The sequence below is a fragment of the Bufo bufo genome, chromosome 4 (genome assembly GCF_905171765.1).
Source record: "Bufo bufo chromosome 4, aBufBuf1.1, whole genome shotgun sequence".
Lineage (NCBI taxonomy): Eukaryota > Metazoa > Chordata > Amphibia > Anura > Bufonidae > Bufo > Bufo bufo.
In genome coordinates this window covers 626,515,994-626,530,108 of record NC_053392.1, presented here as the reverse complement: position 1 = coordinate 626,530,108, position 14,115 = coordinate 626,515,994, and the positions used below count along the sequence as shown (strand labels likewise).

At 45.7% G+C, this 14,115-nt stretch overlaps 1 protein-coding gene across 1 annotated transcript in view; it reads left to right on the top strand.

Annotated features, from left to right (window-relative positions):
• Window positions 1-14,115, top strand: part of DNAH8 (dynein axonemal heavy chain 8) — a 622,089-nt gene that overhangs the window by 153,914 nt on the left and 454,060 nt on the right. The window contains exon 17 of the mRNA XM_040430275.1: window positions 3,990-4,047. Coding sequence (XP_040286209.1) covers window positions 3,990-4,047 — 58 coding nt within the window. The remainder of the gene's footprint in view (window positions 1-3,989; window positions 4,048-14,115) is intronic.

Sequence of the window (14,115 nt, the reverse complement as noted above, 5' to 3'; positions counted from 1 at the left end):
GCTTTCCATATTTGGTTAGCCAGTCTATGAGCAGGAAGTAGTTTCCTGGATACTGTACTTGGGGACTCCAAGACAGGCCACAGATTAGAAAGATTAAGATATTCCCTCAACCAATATTCCGGTCCTGGTAGTTCTCCCTGTTTGACCCATGCCGCTATATATTTCAACTGGCCGGCTAAGTAATATAGAAAAAAATCGGGTAGAGCCGCTCCCCCCCTCGTCTTAGACCTCTGTAATACTTTCTGCGAGAGCTTCCTCCTAGCCTTTCCCCACACAAACGCCGTTATCAGGGAGTGCAGCCTGTCAAAGAAGGCCTTTGGTACCGGGGCGCATGCATGTGACAGGAGATACAGGCCCTTGGGGAGCAGAATCATTTTGACTAGGTTCAATCTCCCCATCACCGAAATCGGTAATGCCTTCCAAGTTTTAAATTTATCAATAAATAAGGACTCTATCGGTTCTATATTTCTCGTCACAGACACTCCAGGGTCCCTTGTGATCACGATGCCAAGATACTTAAACTGGTCCACTACCGGTAAATTATGTATACTCTCCGGCCACCCATGATCCCAAAGAGGCATAATAGCTGACTTCGTCCAGTTTATGAGCAAGCCCGAGTATGTGCCAAATTTCCCTATTACCTCAATTGCTCTGGGCAGAGTCAGCTCAGGCTCGTCCATAAACAGAAGGAGATCATCTGCATATAAGCCTATCTTCTCCTCTCTGTCTCCTCTAGAAATCCCCATAAAGGACCTGTCCTGCCTCACTCTTAATGCCAAATGTTCGATTACCACCGCAAACAAAAGGGGGGAGAGGGGGCAACCTTGTCTAGTACCTCTATGCAGAGTAAATGAATCTGACATGGTGCCATTTACTAGTATATTTGCCTTAGGTCTCTGGTACAGTATCTCCACCCATCTTATGAACCCTGGGCCAAACCCGAATTCCTTCAGGATCCGAAACAGGAAAGGCCACTCCACAGAGTCAAAGGCCTTAGCCGTGTCAAGTGATGCCATGGCCCATTCACGCCCCTCCGCCACTCCTACCTGAGCAATAACCTGAGCTCTCCTGATATTGTCAGAGGTGGTCCTCCCTGGCATGAATCCCGCCTGATCCTGGTGTACTATAGACGTTATTACTTTATTTAAACGAGAGGCTAATAATCTGGTTAGAATTTTGTAGTCTAAATTGAGCAACGAAATCGGCCTGTAAGAGCCACATACAGTTGGATCCTTGTCTGGCTTTAATATAACAACAATAGTTGCATCATATAAGGTCTCGGGCAGTTGGTGACGCTGGAATGATGCTGAGTACATCTTAAGGAGTTGGGGGCTAAGAGTTTCACTATATCTAGAATAAACTTCAATTGGGATCCCATCCGGGCCCGGTGCTTTCCCAGTTGGTATGTCATGCATGGCTAGCTGGATTTCTTCCAGAGTTATATCCTTGTCCAGGAGGGTCACTTCCGCCTCGCTGAGCTTAGGATGTTCCACCTCTGAAATATAGTTACTTAACTCCCTCTCCGTGTAGTTAGCTGCTGTGCTGTACAGCGATTGATAAAACCGTTTGAAAGCGTCAAGTATTCTCTGCCCGGATTCCTCCAATTGTCCCTCAGGGTTCAGAATTCGAAGTACCGGGGGGGACGACTGGTTGGCTCTAGCAATCTGAGCTAAAAGCTTGCCCGCTCTATCACCAGATTCAAATGACTGCTGCTTCATAAAGAACATTTTGCGTTCACTTTTCTCCTTAAGATGCATCATATACTCCCTTCCTCTAGTCATCCACTCTATCCTATTCCCTTCTGTGGGGTCCGAACAAAACAATACCTCCGCCTCCCTACATTTATTATGCAATTCTACTTCCTGGCGGGACGTGTCCTTTTTTACATAGGATATTGAGGACTTCAGACATCCCCTCAGGAAGGCCTTCAGGGTGTCCCACAATAACAATTCCTCTGTTTCATCTCCCTGCACATCCAGGAATACTCTCAGCTGATCGGGGATTCTATCATTTTTTGTCAATAAAGAGAGCCAGAAGGGATGTATTCTCATCTTCCCCCCTCTAGATGCAATCCCGGGAGTGTCAAAACGTGCCACTACTGCAGCATGATCTGAGGGTCCCCGCGACTCATAGTTAATTGCAATCAAGTCCGTATAACTAGCAGCATTTCCCAGGACATAGTCAATTCTCGAGAGTGCCCCCCTAGCGGGAGTGAAACAGGAGTATTCCCTCAACTGCGGGTTTCTAATCCTCCACATATCTATCCATCCCATTTCTGCAGCAATTCTAAACAGAGTGGTCGTCGAGTGGACTCCAGTCTCTCTCCCTTCAGGCGGCCTAAATCTATCTACCTCTTCCTGCATTACCATATTAAAGTCTCCCATGCAAATCAGCCGGGTTGAGGGATACTGCGCCACAAACCCCAGGATAACATGAAGGAGTGAAATACTCGCCGGGGGGGGATTATATATGTTAATTATTACATACGGGATGTGGTCAATAAAGCCATACGCCATTATATATTGTCCCTCCGGATCAGCAACTGACTGCTGCGGTTCCCACAGGAGGCCCTTGCGCACTAATATAGCCGCGCCTCTAGAATTTGATGAGCCATATGACTGAAGTGACCACTGAACCCATTGTTTTACAATTCTGTGCCCCGTGTCAGCCGTCAGATGAGTCTCTTGAAGTCCCAGAATGTGAGGGCTATAGCGTCGTATATGCGAGAACACCGCTATCCTTTTGTTCGGATTTCCAAGTCCCCTCACATTCCAGGACATCACTACTAGAGGTCCCATAGTACAATCTTAAAGTTATCCTTCCAGTAGTACAGGATGTCATCCGGCCCTTGTGGAGTAACCTCACCCATTTTAATAGTTCGCCCCCCTCCCACACTACTGATGCATAATTGATGTGACCATGCTTTCAACAACTTACAAAACATATAACATAACAGATAAACTTCTAATACCTCTGAGCAAACATCCAGTGCATGCATCATAGTATTAACTAGGTGACAATCTATATTCGGAGACCAGTGCGGGGTGAAGATGTTATGCCCGCACAGGTAGCCGAGCATTCCCTGGTCAATGTGAGTTTCATAGCTGCAGGTACATCTAAGCCTCAATAGGTGCAGACACTCATATTCAGACAGCCTGTGAATCAACATCTACAGTAGGACTATAACCATGCTTACAATGATCTGCTATCTGAAAGAGCACCATATTGCATTCAAGTAATGCATATTGCATTCAGGTAAAGCTAAATATTGCACCATATAATAAGGATAAACCACTCAGTGACAAGGCCTCTATAAAGTGCCTTTTCAGAACTCAGTAATACTTGCAACTCAGTCCCAGTGTTTCAGATCAGTGCATTCTTGGACGTCTAGCAACCCAGTCCTCAGCCTCCTTTGGGTCGGTGAAAAATATCGGCCGTTCGCCATCCACTACGCGTAGTCGCGCTGGGTAGGCCATCGAGTATTGCAAATTTAATTCCCTGAGGCGTCTCTTGACTAAGACGAAGGTGGCCCTCTTTTTCTGCAAATCCGCGGAGAAGTCCGGAAAAAGTGACACGTTGGTGTTTTCGTGCATCAATACACCTTTGCTCCTTGCTTGGCTAAGAATTAAATCTCGATCCTTCCAATTTAATAAACGGGCGAGCAGGGGCCTTGGCGGTGCGCCTGGAGGTGGTGGTCTGGCCGGTACTCTGTGCGCCCTTTCAACTGCATAGGCCGCTGAGAATGTGGCTGTAGGGAACTGGGCCTTAAACCAAAGCTCCAAGAAGCTGGCAGGATCTCTCCCCTCCGCTCTCTCTGGCATCCCCAGGATTCTTACATTATTGCGTCGGGCCCGGTTCTCCAGGTCGTCGCATTTCTGCCTCCATAATCCAACGGCTCTTTCCACCTCCGTCAGCCTCGAATCTAGCGGCCTGGTGTAATCCTCCAGCTCCGACACCCGATCTTCAGTGTGTTTAACTCTTTCCCTCAGCTGTTGCACGTCATGCCTCAACAGGCCCAGGTCGACACGCACCTCCTCAATTTTGCAGGTAAGGGAGGATTGGCAGGAGGAGATCGCTGTGAGGAGCTGCTCTGAGACCGCTTTCAGCGTTATCTCCGGTTCTCCAGCCTCATCAGTTTCTATCTGCTGCGCGGCCTGTCCGCGCGTCACCGCTGCACGTGGAGTGGCGGGAGCCGCGGCGCCATGTTGGTTTTCCTGGCGGGCATATTCTTTAAGTTTGTCGGCCGCGGTCTGCGCCTTGCTGGGACCCATATCTTGGTTCCTGGGTTTCCTCCGTCTCCTCTGCACTTGCCACTCTGAGTCTGAGGAATGCAGCTTGGCAGGATTAGTCAGGATTGATACCAGGGACCGGAGCCGCTCTCAAGTGCGTGCGGTCATGCCGGCAGTTAGCCACGCCCCCGAATATGAGACTTTGTAAGAAAAAAAAAAAAAAAAAAAAAAATCATCATTTTCCGCTAACTTGTGTATTGTGCTGCGCTGTAGTATCTGGTTCTTCTAGGACAGTATATATTTGGTTATGCTGGGGCGGTATTTCCTCCTGCACTAGTTATTTCTGGCCCCGCCCACTTCTGTTGTCCTGTTTTCTGTGAATTTGAACCAGCCTACAACATGGGGCCACTTTTTTTTTTTTTTTCCCAGGGGCACTTTAACCACCTCCGGACCGCCTAACGCAGATTCGCGTTCCGGAAGTGGCAGCCCTGCGCTCAGCGACGCATATACGCGTCATCTCGCGATGGCCGAGATTTCCTGTGAACGCGCGCACAGGAACGGAAGGTAAGAGAGTGGATCTCCAGCCTGCCAGCGACGATCGTTCGCTGGCAGGCTGGAGATGTGATTTTTTTTAACCCCTAACAGGTATATTAGACGCTGTTTTGATAACAGCGTCTAATATACCTGCTACCTGGTCCTCTGGTGGTCCCCTTTGTTTTGATCGACCACCAGAGGACACAGGCAGCTCAGTAATATGTAGCACCAAGCACCACTACACTACACCCCCCCCCCGGTCACTTATTAACCCCTTATTCACCCTTGATCACCCTTGATCACCCTTGATCACCCCTGATCACCCCATATAGACTCCCTGATCACCCCCCTGTCATTGATTACCCCCCTGTCATTGATTACCCCCCTGTAAAGCTCCATTCAGATGTCTGCATGATTTTTACGGATCCACTGATAGATGGATCGGATCCGCAAAACGCATACGGACGTCTGAATGGAGCCTTACAGGGGCGTGATCAATGACTGTGGTGATCACCCCATATAGACTCCCTGATCACCCCCCTGTCATTGATTACCCCCCTGTCATTGATCACCCCCCTGTAAAGCTCCATTCAGATGTCCGCATGATTTTTACGGATCCACTGATAGATGGATCGGATCCGCAAAACGCATACGGACGTCTGAATGGAGCCTTCCAGGGGCGTGATCAATGACTGTGGTGATCACCCCATATAGACTCCCTGATCACCCCCCTGTCATTGATTACCCCCCTGTCATTGATCACCCCCCTGTAAAGCTCCATTCAGATGTCCGCATGATTTTTACGGATCCACTGATAGATGGATTGGATCCGCAAAACGCATACGGACGTCTGAATGGAGCCTTACAGGGGCGTGATCAATGACTGTGGTGATCACCCCATATAGACTCCCTGATCGCCCCCCTGTCATTGATTACCCCCCTGTCATTGATCACCCCCCTGTAAAGCTCCATTCAGATGTCCGCATGATTTTTACGGATCCACTGATAGATGGATCGGATCCGCAAAACGCATACGGACGTCTGAATGGAGCCTTCCAGGGGCGTGATCAATGACTGTGGTGATCACCCCATATAGACTCCCTGATCACCCCCATGTCATTGATTACCCCCCTGTCATTGATCACCCCCCTGTAAAGCTCCATTCAGATGTCCGCATGATTTTTACGGATCCACTGATAGATGGATCGGATCCGCAAAACGCATACGGACGTCTGAATGGAGCCTTACAGGGGCGTGATCAATGACTGTGGTGATCACCCCATATAGACTCCCCGATCACCCCCCTGTCATTGATTACCCCCCCTGTCATTGATCACCCCCCTGTAAAGCTCCATTCAGATGTCCGCATGATTTTTACGGATCCACTGATAGATGGATCGGATCCGCAAAACGCATACGGACGTCTGAATGGAGCCTTACAGGGGCGTGATCAATGACTGTGGTGATCACCCCATATAGACTCCCTGATCACCCCCCTGTCATTGATTACCCCCCTGTCTTTGATCACCCCCCTGTAAAGCTCCATTCAGACGTCCGCATGATTTTTACGGATCCACTGATAGATGGATGGGATCCGCAAAACACATACAGGCGTCTCCCTGGAGCCTTCCAGGGGGGGTGATCACCCCATATAGACTCCCTGATCACCCCCCTGTCATTGATCACCCCCCCTGTCATTGATCACCCCCCCTGTCAGGCTGCATTCAGATGTCCGTATGATTTTTACGGATACATGGATCGGATCCGCAAAACACATACGGACATCTGAATGGAGCCTTATAGGGGGGTGATCAATGACAGGGGGTGATCACCCCATATAGACTCCCTGATCACCCCCCTGTCATTGATCACCCCCCTGTCATTGATCACCCCTCTGTAAGGCTCCATTCAGACATTTTTTTTGGCCCAAGTTAGCAGAAATTTTTTTTTTTTTCTTACAAAGTCTCATATTCCACTAACTTGTGTCAAAAAATTAAATCTCACATGAACTCACCATACCCCTCACGGAATCCAAATGCGTAAAATTTTTTAGACATTTATATTCCAGACTTCTTCTCACACTTTAGGGCCCCTAGAATGCCAGGGCAGTATAAATACCCCACATGTGACCCCATTTCGGAAAGAAGACACCCCCAGGTATTCCGTGAGGGGCATATTGAGTCCATGAAAGATTGAAATTTTTGTCCCAAGTTAGCGGAAAGGGAGACTTTGTGAGAAAAAAAAAAAATAAAATCAATTTCCGCTAACTTGTGCCAAAAAAAAAAAAATTCTATGAACTCGCCATGCCCCTCATTGAATACCTTGGGGTGTCTTCTTTCCAAAATGGGGTCACATGTGGGGTATTTATACTGCCCTGGCATTTTAGGGGCCCTAAAGCGTGAGAAGAAGTCTGGGATCCAAATGTCTAAAAATGCCCTCATAAAAGGAATGTGGGCCCCTTTGCGCATCTAGGCTGCAAAAAAGTGTCACACATCTGGTATCGCCGTACTCAGGAGAAGTTGGGCAATGTGTTTTGGGGTGTCATTTTACATATACCCATGCTGGGTGAGATAAATATCTTGGTCAAATGCCAACTTTGTATAAAAAAATGGGAAAAGTTGTCTTTTGCCGAGATATTTCTCTCACCCAGCATGAGTATATGTAAAAAGACACCCCAAAACACATTGCCCAACTTCTCCTGAATACGGCGATGCCACATGTGTGACACTTTTTTGCAGCCTAGGTGGGCAAAGGGGCCCATATTCCAAAGAGCACCTTTAGGATTTCACAGGTCATTTACCTACTTACCACACATTAGGGCCCCTGGAAAATGCCAGGGCAGTATAACTACCCCACAAGTGACCCCATTTTGGAAAGAAGACACCCCAAGGTATTCCGTGAGGGGCATGGCGAGTTCCTAGAATTTTATATTTTTTGTCACAAGTTAGCGGAAAATGATGATTTATTTATTTTTATTTTTTTTCCTTACAAAGTCTCATATTCCACTAACTTGTGACAAAAAATAAAAACTTCCATGAACTCACTATGCCCATCACGAAATACCTTGGGGTGTCTTCTTTCCAAAATGGGGTCACTTGTGGGGTAGTTATACTGCCCTGGCATTCTAGGGGCCCAAATGTGTGGTAAGAAGTTTGAAATCAAAATGTGTAAAAAATGACCGGTGAAATCCGAAAGGTGCTCTTTGGAATATGGGCCCCTTTGCCCACCTAGGCTGCAAAAAAGTGTCACACATGTGGTATCTCTGTATTCAGGAGAAGTTGGGGAATGTGTTTTGGGGTGTCATTTTACATATACCCATGCTGGGTGAGAGAAATATCTTGGCAAAGACAACTTTTCCCATTTTTTTATACAAAGTTGTCTTTTGCCAAGATATTTCTCTCACCCAGCATGGGTATATGTAAAAGAAGACACCCCAAGGTATTCGCTGATGGGCATAGTGAGTTCATGGAAGTTTTTATTTTTTGTCACAAGTTAGTGGAATATGAGACTTTGTAAGAAAAAAAAAAAAAAAAAAAATCATCATTTTCCGCTAACTTGTGACAAAAAATAAAAAGTTCTATGAACTCACTATGCCCATCAGCGAATACCTTAGGGCAGGGGTGCACAACCTGCGGCCCGCGGGCCGCATGCGGCCCCTAGAGCCAAGATTTGCGGCCCCAGTCCTTCTGGACAGAAACACAGCTGATCGTAAATCAGCTGTGTTTCTGCCCGCAGCGCCGCACGATGGATCATTACAGCTCCTGCCCCTGCACTGTAGCAGGAGCAGGACGGGTCGTCGGCTGTCAGTGTCAGCGGGGGAGCCGAGGAAAAGGCAGAAGCAGTTTATCAGCGCTTCTGCCTTCTCCTCACACAGGTGAGCGCTATGTTGTGTGGACCCGGCTTGGGGGCAGAGGAGCGCAGAGCTGCAAGGTTAGGAGACCTGATCAGCTCTGCCTGTGTACAATGCCCCCACTGCAGGCTGGTTTCCCCTGTAACTGGGGAAATAGTGCAAAAAAAAAGTCTGTGTCCCCAAAGGTCTTTCAGTGACCTCTTAGGGAAAAAATTATGTGGAAAAAATATATTAAAAAAGTTAAAAAAATATTTTAAAAAATATAATAAATCACAAATAAAAGAAAAAAATCAATTAAATATGATGTGGCAAAAAAATAGAAAATTATATATAAAAAATACAAATTAAAGGAAAAAGGAAAAGTTGCTAAGTAAAAGAGTGTTCACTGCCCCCTAACAGTCTTTTTATGATCCCTTGTCATTATGTGGCAAAAATATATATATAAAAAATAGAAAATATATTTTTTTAATAATAAATAATAAAATTCAAATAAAAGAAAAAAAAATAAAAGTGCAAGATAGTGTTCATTGTCCCCCAACAGTCTTTTTATGACCTCTTGGGGGAGATATTATGTGTCAAAAATATATTTAAATAATATAATAAACCAATTATAAAAAAAAGAATACAATAAAATATTATTAACCACCTCCGGACCGCCTAACGCAGGATCGCGTTCCGGAGGTGGCAGCGCTGCGCACTGTCACGCATATACGCGTCATCTCGCGATGGCCGAGATTTCCTGTGAACGCGCGCACACAGGCGCGCGCGCTCACAGGAACGGACGGTAAGAGAGTTGATCTCCAGCCTGCCAGCGGCGATCGTTCGCTGGCAGGCTGGAAATGTGTTTTTTTTAACCCCTAACAGGTATATTAGACGCTGTTTTGATAACAGCGTCTAATATACCTGCTACCTGGTCCTCTGGTGGTCCCCTTTGTTTGGATCGACCACCAGAGGACACAGGTAGCTCAGTAAAGTAGCACCAAGCACCACTACTCTACACTACACCCCCCCCCCCCCGTCACTTATTAACCCCTTATTAGCCCCTGATCACCCCTGATCACCCCATATAGACTCCCTGATCACCCCCCTGTCATTGATTACCCCCCTGTCATTGATCACCCCCCTGTAAAGCTCCATTCAGATGTCCGCATGATTTTTACGGATCCACTGATAGATGGATCGGATCCGCAAAACGCATCCGGACGTCTGAATGAAGCCTTACAGGGGCGTGATCAATGACTGTGGTGATCACCCCATATAGACTCCCTGATCACCCCCCTGTAAAGCTCCATTCAGATGTCCGCAAGATTTTTACGGATGCACTGATAGATGGATCCGATCCGCAAAACGCATCCGGACGTCTGAATGAAGCCTTACAGGGGCATGATCAATGACTGTGGTGATCACCCCATATAGACTCCCTGATCACCCCCCTGTAAAGCTCCATTCAGATGTCCGCATGATTTTTACGGATGCACTGATAGATGGATCCGATCCGCAAAACGCATCCGGACGTCTGAATGAAGCCTTACAGGGGCATGATCAATGACTGTGGTGATCACCCCCCTGTCATTGATTACCCCCCTGTAAAGCTCCATTCAGATGTCCGCATGATTTTTACGGATGCACTGATAGATGGATCCGATCCGCAAAACGCATCCGGACGTCTGAATAAAGCCTTACAGGGGCATGATCAATGACTGTGGTGATCACCCCCCTGTCATTGATTACCCCCCTGTAAAGCTCCATTCAGATGTCCGCATGATTTTTACGGATGCACTGATAGATGGATCCGATCCGCAAAACGCATCCGGACGTCTGAATGAAGCCTTACAGGGGCATGATCAATGACTGTGGTGATCACCCCCCTGTCATTGATCAACCCCCTGTAAAGCTCCATTCAGATGTCCGCATGATTTTTACGGATGCACTGATAGATGGATCGGATCCGCAAAACGCATCCGGACGTCTGAATGAAGCCTTACAGGGGCATGATCAATGACTGTGGTGATCACCCCATATAGACTCCCTGATCACCCCCCTGTCATTGATTACCCCCATGTCATTGATTACCCCCCTGTAAAGCTCCATTCAGACGTCCGCATGATTTTTACGGATCCACTGATAGATGGATCGGATCCGCAAAACGCATCCGGACGTCTGAATGAAGCCTTACAGGGGCATGATCAATGACTGTGGTGATCACCCCATATAGACTCCCTGATCACCCCCCTGTCATTGATTACCCCCCTGTAAAGCTCCATTCAGATGTCCGCATGATTTTTACGGATGCACTGATAGATGGATCGGATCCGCAAAACGCATCCGGACGTCTGAATGAAACCTTACAGGGGCGTGATCAATGACTGTGGTGATCACCCCATATAGACTCCCTGATCACCCCCCTGTCATTGATTACCCCCCTGTCATTGATTACCCCCCTGTAAAGCTCCATTCAGACGTCCGCATGATTTTTACGGATCCACTGATAGATGGATCGGATCCGCAAAACGCATACGGACGTCTGAATGAAGCCTTACACGGGCGTGATCAATGACTGTGGTTATCACCCCATATAGACTCCCTGATCACCCCCCTGTCATTGATCACCCCCCTGTCATTGATCACCCCCCTGTCATTGATCACCCCTCTGTAAGGCTCCATTCAGACATTTTTTTGGCCCAAGTTAGCGGAATTTTTTTTTTTTTTTCTTACAAAGTCTCATATTCCACTAACTTGTGTCAAAAAATAAAATCTCACATGAACTCACCATACCCCTCACGGAAACCAAATGCGTAAAATTTTTTAGACATTTATATTCCAGACTTCTTCTCACGCTTTAGGGCCCCTAGAATGCCAGGGCAGTATAAATACCCCACATGTGACCCCATTTCGGAAAGAAGACACCCCCAGGTATTCCGTGAGGGGCATATTGAGTCCATGAAAGATTGAAATTTTTGTCCCAAGTTAGCGGAACGGGAGACTTTGTGAGAAAAAAATTAAAAATATCAATTTCCGCTAACTTGTGCCAAAAAAAAAAAATTTCTATGAACTCGCCATGCCCCTCATTGAATACCTTGGGGTGTCTTCTTTCCAAAATGGGGTCACATGTGGGGTATTTATACTGCCCTGGCATTCTAGGGGCCCCAAAGCGTGAGAAGAAGTCTGGTATCCAAATGTCTAAAAATGCCCTCCTAAAAGGAATTTGGGCCCCTTTGCGCATCTAGGCTGCAAAAAAGTGTCACACATCTGGTATCGCCGTACTCAGGAGAAGGTGGGGAATGTGTTTTGGGGTGTCATTTTACATATACCCATGCTGGGTGAGAGAAATATCTTGTTTGTTTGAAATCTCTTTTTATTAATTCAACAAGCAAAGATCGTCACATAATGTAAGCATATTATAGCGTGTATCACATCACGTTCACATTTTGAAAGCATCAAAGGCAATGCCTAACAATACAAGCTAGGATGTGACCACCGCTAGTCTAGGGCTAAATGGCCCTTAAAGCGATCGATCTTACAGTGCAAATATACACCATATAACAACAGTTACATGTCAATAATGGGAGGGGGAAGAACAAGGCCCAAACATTGTGTCACTCCTAAGTATTAAGTATATTGCTCATTTCAGTAATGGATGCAAGACTGTTCATATTATCTAAAATAATATTATGGTATAAACATATATTGGGTATGTGTCATCACAAATTTCATTCTGATTCCCATTGCTGGGAGTGAGAGAAATATCTTGGTCAAATGCCAACTTTGTATAAAAAAATGGGAAAAGTTGTCTTTTGCCAAGATATTTCTCTCACCCAGCAAGGGTATATGTAAAATGACACCCCAAAACACATTCCCCAACTTCTCCTGAGTACGGAGATACCACATGTGTGACACTTTTTTGCAGCCTAGGTGGGCAAAGGGGCCCACATTCCAAAGAGCACCTTTAGGATTTCACAGGTCATTTACCTACTTACCACACATTAGGGCCCCTGGAAAATGCCAGGGCAGTATAACTACCCCACAAGTGACCCCATTTTGGAAAGAAGACACCCCAAGGTATTCCGTGAGGGGCATGGCGAGTTCCTAGAATTTTTTTTTTTTTGTCACAAGTTAGTGGAAAATGCTGATTTTTTTTTATTTTTATTTTTTCATACAAAGTCTCATATTCCACTAACTTGTGACAAAAAATAAAAACTTCCATGAACTCACTATGCCCATCAGCGAATACCTTGGGGTCTCTTCTTTCCAAAATGGGGTCACTTGTGGGGTAGTTATACTGCCCTGGCATTCTAGGGGCCCAAATGTGTGGTAAGGAGTTTGAAATCAAATTCTGTAAAAAATGACCTGTGAAATCCGAAAGGTGCTCTTTGGAATATGGGCCCCTTTGCCCACCTAGGCTGCAAAAAAGTGTCACACATCTGGTATCTCCGTACTCAGGAGAAGGTGGGGAATGTGTTTTGGGGTGTCATTTTACATATACCCATGCTGGGTGAGAGAAATATCTTGGCAAAAGACAACTTTTCCCATTTTTTTATACAAAGTTGGCATTTGACCAAGATATTTATCTCACCCAGCATGGGTATATGTAAAATGACACCCCAAAACACATTCCCCACCTTCTCCTGAGTACGGAGATACCAGATGTGTGACACTTTTTTGCAGCCTAGGTGGGCAAAGGGGCCCATATTCCAAAGAGCACCTTTCGGATTTCACAGGTCATTTTTTACAGAATTTGATTTCAAACTCCTTACCACACATTTGGGCCCCTAAAATGCCAGGGCAGTATAACTACCCCACAAGTGACCCCATTTTGGAAAGAAGAGACCCCAAGGTATTTCGTGATGGGCATAGTGAGTTCATAGAAGTTTTTATTTTTTGTCACAAGTTAGTGGAATATGAGACTTTGTAAGAAAAAAAAATAAAAATCATCATTTTCCGCTAACTTGTGACAAAAAATAAAAAGTTCTATGAACTCACTATGCCCATCAGCGAATACCTTAGGGTGTGTACTTTCCGAAATGGGGTCATTTGTGGGGTGTTTGTACTGTCTGGCCATTGTAGAACCTCAGGAAACATGACAGGTGCTCAGAAAGTCAGAGCTGCTTCAAAAAGCGGAAATTCACATTTTTGTACCATAGTTTGTAAACGCTATAACTTTTACCCAAACCATTTTTTTTTTACCCAAACATTTTTTTTTTATCAAAGACATGTTAGAACTATAAATTTAGAGCAAAATTTCTATATGGATCTCGTTTTTTTTGCAAAATTTTACAACTGAAAGTGAAAAATGTCATTTTTTTGCAAAAAAATCGTTAAATTTCAATTAATAACAAAAAAAGTAAAAATGTCAGCAGCAATGAAATACCACCAAATGAAAGCTCTATTAGTGAGAAGAAAAGGAGGTAAAATTCATTTGGGTGGTAAGTTGCATGACCGAGCAATAAACGGTGAAAGTAGTGTAGGTCAGAAGTGTAAAAAGTGGCCTGGTCTTTCAGGGTG